The 9,985-nt window shown below is 39.9% G+C and overlaps 1 protein-coding gene across 1 annotated transcript in view; it reads right to left on the bottom strand.

Moving 5' to 3' along the window:
• The window catches only part of STON2 (stonin 2), a 204,277-nt gene that overhangs the window by 24,563 nt on the left and 169,729 nt on the right, over positions 1–9,985 (bottom strand). The window contains exons 11-14 of the mRNA XM_019519911.1: positions 8,261–8,325; positions 3,712–3,787; positions 3,039–3,172; positions 1,094–1,414 (exon numbers count right to left, since the gene is read on the bottom strand). Of these exons, the coding sequence (XP_019375456.1) occupies positions 1,094–1,414; positions 3,039–3,172; positions 3,712–3,787; positions 8,261–8,325 (596 nt within the window). The remainder of the gene's footprint in view (positions 1–1,093; positions 1,415–3,038; positions 3,173–3,711; positions 3,788–8,260; positions 8,326–9,985) is intronic.

The raw sequence follows: 9,985 nt of genomic DNA, 5'->3' as shown, positions 1-9,985 counted from the left end.
TATGCCACAAGCAGCACAGGCAATCTTTATGTGTAGCATGTGGCAGAGCCAGGAGGGAGCAGGCTAAACCATGGCAAGTAGGGCAGGAAACAAAAAGCAGAGTGGGCAAGGGAAGAGGGTCTGGATGGCACTCAAGGAGGGTGTGGGGCTCAATTTGTGGAATGCCTATCAAAAAAGTTGGCCCCCATTTCCTCCACTCTTTCAGGTGGTGCATTAGGAGCATCTTAACTGATAAACAGAGCTGGAACTAGCTCATTCAATTTATTAACAACTCAGGTGAACAGATAAGGCTAAACTAACAAAATGCTGAGGAGACCCACCCTTCTGAAGTTAGTTTCTTAATAATTCTCAGAAATTCCACAAACTGACAGAGTACAACTGTTGTTCCAATATCCAAAAGAAACACAGGATAACATGGGCAAATGTACACTGGTCACCCTACAATCAATCCAGCACAAAAAACAGCTGATAAGGAATTCAACTGATCAAGTAAAAGATGATTACTCAATTTATGCAAGTTGACATGAATTTTCCAGAGAACAGGTCTTGTCAAAAACTTGGTATCGCTACTTGATGAAAACAGAAATTTGGTCATAAAGGAAACTGCACAGATATAATAAGAATTTTGTAAGATGTTTGATACTAGACAATATTCCTATTAAAAAACTGTACTCTACAACATGTCTAGAACATATATTGAATATATTTGAGGACTGGTAAGCTGACATCCCAGAGTGGCTGTTAAGAGGGAATTGTCCTTAAGTGGGGCCATTCTAGTTGGGTTCCATAGAGTTTGGTAAATCACTACTGATTAAGTTCACAGGTACAAGATTGGTGGTATTATGAATAAATTAGGACAAGAGTCCTAAAGTTTGGTACCCTGGGCCTATTTAATAAAACCAAAAGCATGCATTCTTATTCCTAAACGTGGAAGCTAGCTCCATCTGCAGTATGGAGGACTGTCTTCTGGGAAGTAGCTGCTCTGGAAACTGTTTAGAAGTTCACTGTGAACAAGTCAGTCAACATGAAATCCCTGTAGAGCGCAGAGGTCAAAAAGGGCAAAAACCTTAGTTATGTTATACTGTAAGTTTACCTCTTCAACCTGGCCATCTTCACCTCCATCTTTTTCTTTGTCTTCCTCTTCATCATCATCATAATCTTCTTCCTCATCTTCTTCTTCTTCAGATGATGTGTCCCCAGCTCCATCAACTTGAAGCACAAGGGGTGCTTGGGGCTGTGCCTGTTGTTGCTGTGCCTGTGGCTGACCAGCTGCAGGAATCTGTGCTTGTGCTGGGGCAGGAGCTGCCACAGTGGTGGGTATGACCTGTGTTTTATTTCCTGTAAACAGGATTTGCTGAGGCTGAATGATCACTCCCGTCTGCTGAGAGATCCCTCCAGGGATAGGAGCCAAGACCTGACAAGAGATTCTAATGTAAGTAAATCATTGTGCATACTTGACAACAGAAGTGTTGTAGCTGAGACTGACCAGGGAATATAAGAAACAAGGGCTGCCTATACATGTGCTCTGATGTGTTTTAAATTGGAATGCATTGGAGCAGACTCAATTAAATCAAGTCTGCTCTGCGTTCCAATTATGCTGCAGCATTACACCTATAATGTCCCTGTGCATTTAAAAATGGCCACCAGGCACTTATCTAAAACTCATGGAATGCATGCATTTTTAAACATGCAGGGGGGTTAATACATGTGATGTTGTGGCACTAATTAGAGCAGCTGTCCAGAAACCGCGCTAATTAAAATGCTCCCCCTTCCTCCCTCCTCCGAGCATGCGTATAGTAGCCAAGATTTGGATGTAAAGTATTACAGTAGAAGCCAAGTCATTTGTCCAAGTTCACAACCTGCTTAATTCATGACAGGTTGACAAAACAAGGGCAAGTGGCTAAAGTTATATACTGTTTTATTTCAAAAGGATGCCACTTCTTCACTCGGAAGGACCTCATCATTGGTCTTGCATAGCTGATCAGGAGAAGCAACATGGTTACCTGCCCTGATGGGCTATATTTAACCCCTTGGCTACATCACACATCCTCATGTTTGTAGGGGGCTAAGGAATCAAAGCCTGCAAAGAAGCTGGGTGCTACTGCATATATTGTATTACACCAGTGTATTGTTGGGAGAGATCAGAAAAGCATTCAGGCAAGTACTATAAGCAGAACCGCTTACAACTGAAACCTGCCATTAAGTCATATTGTTTAGAGTAAAAGCACTTTTCTTTTGTGCCGTGTTTCTGATAGCCAAGCTAATCTTTCGTTTAACAAGGCAGTTCATCCTTCATTATTTACAGGATTTACTTTTTGCAACTGGCACAAATTGGGGCAAAAAAAAGTTACGACTTCATTGTCCTATTCTCATACATATGTGTAACTGCAGTAGTTAGGCTGCAAGCAGCTGGGGGGACATGTTTCAATTCAAATAATTTGAATTGATCTTATTAAACTACCTTATTTAAAAACTTATACCTGCCTAATATTTAGACCAAAGTATGTGACAGTTCCCCTTTAATAAGGTATTACTTTAAAACCCTGTTAACCTCAAGTGTGCATTCTATCCTGTGGCAAATTTATTAGACACACAAAAGTAAAAAGTGCTTTTAAAAAAAAATCTACACCGACTGCTTAGTTATTTGCCACAAGGATTTATACTCAAGAGGTTACAGGCACAATTAACTTGGAAGGAAGGGACACATGAAACCAATTTAAAGCTCAGGAGGATGAAAACCAATGTTATTTGATACAAATGTTTAGTTTTTAATTGGTAACACTGGATACACAGTAGGTAGAAAGACCCTTCAGAGAAGCTGAATAAACTTTAACTCTTAAGAAATTCAGTATAAAGTTCCCCATCTCTTAATGCAGTATCTTCCAATTTTCAAAGTCAGTATTAGCATATTTGTAATGCATTTCAGACAGAAGAACACATACACATGTTCTCAAAATGCAGACAACAAAGAACTACTGTAACAACTGTTGCAAGGTTTGGTTTGTTAGGAGCCAACTTACGCAAAAATGTCGCTTTACCTGTTGTATGACAGGTGCTTGTACACCACCAGGCTGCATCTGTGGTATAACCTGCTGCTGTAGAACCACTGGCTGCTGTGGCTGAATGATATACTGAGCTCCATTTGCAGTTCTAACTACCTGCAAGATCTGGCCTGCAATGGAAATAAAATTATTCAAATGTAAATATCCACATCTAAAATTATATTATGCTTAGAAGCAGGTTTCTGGGAGAAAGAGCCAAGAAAGAAACTTCAATTTATTATTCCATGAATGAGAAGAAGTTGAGAATTTTAAAAAGTTATTTGAACACTTAAACACACTGCTACTTCAAAATGAAAGCTCTCAAGGGGACAGTCCACAGCAAGGGTGGCCAATCTATGGCATGAGTGTCATAACTGGCACTGGCAGCCTCTGTGCGGCACAGAAGAGATGAGGGGGGGACAGGCAGCACAGCAGGAGATCACAGATGGAGCATAAAGCAAAGCAGGAGATTGGGCAGAGGAAGGGGACCAGAACGGCACTTTGAGGGTGCAGAGCTAATTTGCGGCACACCAGCCAAACCTGGTCCACAACACCCAACCATGTCTGCAAGATATGAAGAAAGTATTTTTATAGAAAGTTCTACATGAAATAAAACAGATTTGTAAATGAATCAAGTTTTCCAAAATCCAATTACTGCTATAGTAGTTACCTGAATTTGTAAGTATTTGCTGAACAGGAGTCACACCAGCAGGTAAAGCCAAAGTAGCTGCAGTAGCAGCAGCACTCTGAAACATCAGAAAATATGCTTTTAACTATCAATATTAACAACAATTATTCATGTCACAAAATACTAGTTGAAAATTAAAGAACATGATATGATCACAAATAGGACATCTACCATAGTTTCTATGGATGTTTACCAACATTTATTCATGAGTATCTATGTTATTAAAAGGGACACGATCAATAGCTAGCATATGCATATTATACTACTTTGTAAGTACAATTTCACATTTATTAGCTTTTATTTTTCTCCCTTGATTCTGTATGCATTACAAGAAAACATGATTCTGTTGGTTAGCAAGCTCTGATAAAAATTTAATTCAACTATGTTCTCCCTTCTGGTTGGCTGTTAAGTAGCAGAACATAATATTTTCTTGTAAAAAATATATATAAATCATAACATGCCTTTATTAAAGAGTTATTAGATTTTGTTTTTGTTAGTTTAAACTATGTAGAGAAGGATTTTCAAATGTCTAAGGATATGGACAGAAATTACATATAAACCAGTGCAAGCGATCAGAAACTGCTTCAAATCTGCAACACAACAGAACTTCAGTGCATATAAACCACTTTCAAGATGTCTGAAGCTGGTTTAACATAAGCCTGGATGGATGCAATAACACACTTAATGGATCTAGGTTAAGCTAGTTTATTAAGCTTCTGGTCTCAGATCCCCTCAGATTCAAGTCAACTCTCAGTCCTCTAGGATCCCAGGATGCTTTGCACCATCCCTATAAACACCCCCTCACAGGGTGGGCAGGCTAGCCTTGGTCCAAGCTGTCTGCTCTAGCAAAGCAGGGAGATGTGCTCTAGCACCCCACCCCCCCAGCTTTTGGCCCTGGGACACTGCAGGCACGGGGCTGCATTTTCCAGAATCAGAGTGAATGTCTGCTCACTTGCTTATCAGTTCAATCTATGCAGCTTAAACTAACCTGCAAAGACTGAATCAGTTCAGCCTCGGGCTTTTTGACTGTCTTTTTTTTATTTTTATTTTTATTTTTTTTAAGCCAAAAGCATATGGGCATGCAAACTCACTTCTGTACTGAAGAATGCATCACCTTCAGAAAAAATTATAAAAAAAAAAAGTGTCCTCTAATCAATGTCTTACATTAGCCTAATAAAGATGGTATGAAAGAGCGTGGCATTAGGATTCTGCAGTCCACACTCCAAGAACAACTGACTAACCTCTCTGGATATGTTATCAGTATACAAAAGAAAAAAGCACCAAAGCTTAGAGTTGATTGCTCAAGAACTTGTGGAAGAATCCTAATGTTGTACTCAAGTTACTACATGGAGATTTAGAAATCAAAGAACTTGCATTTGTACTTAAAGCTACTATTTTAGCATCATCATACACAAACAAGACAGGTATTTATCATAAGGTTCAATTTTACCTTACCGGTCCACTGTATAACTAAGAACCCAGATGTGGGCATACATCTCTGGTGTGTATACATACTTAGTTCCTTTTAGTTTAAACTGTCAAACAAATGCTGAAAAAAATCTCAAAGTAGTCTAAAAAAATAAATTGACACCCAAATTGTACTTTCTCCTTGTGACAAGGTATTTAGCAGAATACACAGAGTCACTGGAATTTCACATGGCCAAGCTGTGAGCACTTCTGCTATAACCCTGAACTCTCAATATCTGGGCTTCCAGCCATTTGCCCCAGTCTCCGTGCCACTGAAGCAGGGTACTTGAGTTGTATTAAGACTTGAGCAGGGACAAACAGTCAGAGAGACAGGGTGAACAGCACAGCTATCTATAAACAAACATGGCATGTCCAATGTGATTACAGACACACCAACCTGTGGAAAAATGGACAGCGTGGGTAGAGGTGGGTAGACAAACTGCTAGACAGCCAGACAGATGGGAAGATGTGTGGGAAAATGGATGGAGGGTAGATGGGAAGCAGCGTGGAAACAAGCAGTGGATGCTAGGTCCAGACGACCCACCAGAAGGCCTCAGGAGCTGCTTCTCCCAGACAGGACAGATGAAGCCAAGGGATTGGAGCATCAGGATAAGCAGCTCCACTATGGACCTTGGGTGACCCCACAGTTCCTTGCTGTCCTGCTCACCACCAACTTACACCTCAAGCTGAATGGTGGCCCCAATGGGTCTGAGCTGTTGGCTGATGCATTATACTAGGGAGCTGATATTTTCTTCCATAAGTTGGGCAGGGGACCCTCATGTGGGGCACTGGGAACAAGCGTCAGAGAGGCAGAGACACTGGGGCTTGGAGAACTGAGCCCTCATGTAAACTACTGACACAATGGCTGTGGGGTAGCCTTAGACTTACCAATCCTCTTAAAACTTTGAGTGTTCTCCTTTGCTCTCAAATTAGAGGCCAATACAGGACCAGGGATATGTGCCCCCTCTCTGAGTCTGCCTTAGTGAATGCTTTGTGCTGTTCACAGAAGATTTAAAATTGCCATCTAGACTTTACTGTCATGGCCCGCCAGTGCTTTGGGCCTCTGTGATTCTCTTCAGAGGTTTTTTTAAGTGGACTTTCACTTCGCTTTCAGGCAATAGGGCAGATGTCCCTTCTGGCCTTAGTCCTTGCATTTGTTACCTCCCTGCACTTCTGTATTTGAGATGAGATCTTTGCCATAGCAAGATGTCAGCTTCTGTGCTGCAATGGACAAGAAGCCCACCACTAAATGAGATGGTGAGCTTTTTCCTTTGGAGGTCCTTCCTCACTGGAAATTAGCCTGAAATGACTCACCAACTTGTGAAGAGTTTAAAGGAAGAGCTGGGGGGTGGTGATTGGGTGGAATTGTATGTGTGAAACAGCTTAAAAACCCCTGCTAACTTCCTGCCCCTGGGGTAGGGGGCTGGACTCCATCTTCTGAGGTCCCTTCCAGTCCTAATGTCTATGAAATCTATAAGAGTCTTCCTGGATTTAAACTGAGTTGAGACCCAAAATAAGTTCTTGTATTTTATTCCAAGATAAGCATTTCAGAAGGAAGGAAGAAAGGAGTCAGAACCATGCATAGGTTGACTGTCAGAATAGATCAAATGCAGTCAAACTGAAGCTTTGCATAGCTTTTAAGTTCTACAAGACTAAATTAGTTTTGAGTTTAGGCAGAACATTTGTAGCAGTATGTGAAGTGCTTCAGGTTATTGTTGTACTTTCATGTTGATTTACAAACTTGCAAATAAAGAGAGGTAAGGATTTAAAACTTTATTATTGTATAAAACAGGGTGTGTTTTGTGTTTGTCTTGTTTTTAAGAAATCTTACTGATAGACTGATGCAATTGTTCCTTAGACTCTCCCAAATAGTGATAGTTGAAGCAAGCTACAGCTCTTCCCACCATTCCTTCGTCCTCCTTACCAAAGAAAAACGTGAGCTGTCCTTTACTTTTACAGTTACTAAACTGTCTGATAACTTGAGTTTCTCTGACAGATTGTTTCTTAAAAGTAATTTTCTGAATCTAGTGTTTATTTTATGCACTAGCTATACAGATTCTGTGCTGTCCTCTACAGTAAGCATGTCGACTTTTACTAAGGGGGGAGCATATGCTTTGACAGCCATTTATATTCTGTGAGGTATGACTGGACAGGAAGAGCCAGGGAAAAAAAAATTCAACACAGCAGCAGGGGCATGGAAATAATCTTTCTGCTTTCATCCACTGTTTTTTTACAAGGAAAAATAAAGCAGTAATCAGCAGCCTCCAGTTGACCATACTGCTTAGTCAAGTGGGACTAAGATCTTTAAGAGAAGATTAGTAATCCATCAGGTGATGGGCTAGTAACCAACTGCTAATTCGATTAATAATTCAGTTCTCTTTACTGTGCTTTTGTATATACAATGAGGGTGTCCAGATCACTGGTTGATGTTCTCTAGCACATCATTTTAGACTGAACTAAATTCATTTGACATAAATTGTGTCATCTTGGGCTACAGAATTACAAACCAAGCTTAATGTCAAGCAATGGGAAAAATATTAATTGTAAATAATGTGGAAATGGTTAGATTGAACAACAGTAGATTACTTTTTATGGAGTCAAAACAAATGATGATCAGAAAAGTTGATTCAAACTCCTACAGAGTAAATTATTATGACTTTAAGATTTACACTGTTTCAGAACGACCTTCCTGCATCCAATAAATACAACAGAAGATTTGTACTATGTTAACAAAGGGACTGTCTGTATGTGAAGAGCTCAACACCATACAGATTTGCACCAGTATTAGTCTGACCCCAAACCACTCTTAGCCTAATCTATATTTAGAGAGGATCAAGCTAAACCCCAGATCTGTTGACAAAATAAGCCACGGATAAATTGCTTGCGCCGTCAGCAAAGCAGTACAACTCAGACAGCATTCAGCTGTGCAGTATCTTTTGGGGTTTTTTTGGTTTTTTGTTTAAACACACATTTCAGATGACTCATACCAGATTTTTATCTCTACCATTTAATCAGACCATCTTATATAACACTAGCCAACTCAAGGTTTACTTTAAATTCTTACCATCCCCGATGCATTCATGTGCTGTATCAGCTTGGAATCTGGCACAAGAACCTGCTGCTGAGGTGCTAGAAACAAAACAAAAAAGCCAGTGTCAACTCAATGCAATTTGGATAGAGTCAATTCTGAAACATGGTCATAAGAAGGACAAACAAGAAGCAGTCAGAAGTACTGTTGTGCTATCTGCCCTTTACCATGAAATACTTGCTAGACATGCACATGTATGTATGGGCTGACTGTCAAAATGACCTGTCAGAAGTCCTGAAAGGAGAGGAGAGATGGCTATCCAAATTAGATCCAGACAGTATTCAGTAACTTCTTTTAGCATCCCTGCTCTGACACTTACTTCTTTAGGGAACTTGAGGGCATACCCATCACTCAACATTTTCCAAACACAAGTAATTCATCTGCGATTACTGGTGACTTCTGGGATTTTAGGTTAAGATTAAAAAAAAAAATGTTTAACAAGGCAGTGACCACAATGTCCTTAAGTGGAATTGTAACTATCCAATGTGGTCTTGCTCCCAGGAAGACTATGGTAATCAAGTAGATTCAGCATTTTGCTACAAGGTTTAAAGAGATAGATAGAGATCCCTTCTATTAATGGACAATATAATATTAAATGGATACACCGATATTTTACTCAGATGCATGGATTTGCTTATACTTTGGGTTGTGACCACTTTAGAGCGGACACGTTCTTCTGTATTCATACATACCTAGTACAATGATGCATAAACTAGGAATTTCCACAATACAGAAAACACTAATTTTGCTGAAAATCATGATGTTAAGACAGCACACTGTAGACTCTGCCACATTTCATGTAGAAAGTTTTAGGCTGTTTTTATGCAATAGGGTATAAATATTTGCTCCACCCAACTTAAAACTAATATGATCCAGCTTTAAAAATCTTAGATACTTAAAGGTAAAATCTAATGCAAAGATTATTTACATGATATACTGTCAAATTTGACAGCATCTTTCCTCAAAAGACACTCCTATACATGTACAACTAGCTGGGCTTACAAGTTAGCCAGTGCATTTTTAACACAGAAATTTTAATATGGAAGTCATGTCTTGCTCTTAAGAGGCTATAGATAAAACAATACGGTCTACAACACCCCACTTATTTCCAGAGACTTGATGTTTTATACAATTTGTAGAATAGTTCTGTCTGATCATTAGAACAAATCTGTCTCCTTACTGAACTCTCTCAAATGCACATACAACAGCAAATCCCAAATCAGCATGCTGCAGCACTGTTAGGTATGCCAATACCTACAAAATAAACCCAAAGTTTTCAAATACAAATCCACAAGGTTAGAGACATCCTGACATGTGGTCGTGGGGGAGGGGGGTGTCACTGTACAATAGAAGAATTGCTTTCTCTGTAGTTAAAACATGACTGAAAGCTAAGAGCTGGCATCTTCTGAGGGATGTCTCCAGTCTAATGGAGGTTGAGAATCACCGATATACAGTACTGTTCCAGTTGTGGGATTGACCCAAGCTAGGTCAACTTAAAATTTTCAGGTTCAGTTTTGGAGAAAAAGCTGTTTTTCTTATCACAGAATCATAGAAGTAGGGTCAGAAGGGACCTTGTAGATCTTCAGGTCTGACCCCCCGCCTGGGCGGGAGAAAAGACTAGACTCAAATGAGTCCAGCCAGGTAGTCATCAAGCCTCTTCTTAATGCTCCCCACATTAAGAGCCAGCACCACTTCCCTAGG

Source organism: Gavialis gangeticus, unplaced genomic scaffold, assembly GCF_001723915.1.
Source record: "Gavialis gangeticus isolate Ggan-Ray unplaced genomic scaffold, GavGan_comp1, whole genome shotgun sequence".
In the NCBI taxonomy this organism is placed as follows: Eukaryota; Metazoa; Chordata; order Crocodylia; family Gavialidae; genus Gavialis; species Gavialis gangeticus.
Note: the sequence above shows the minus strand (reverse complement) of the source record. Positions and strands in the feature narration are given on the sequence as shown.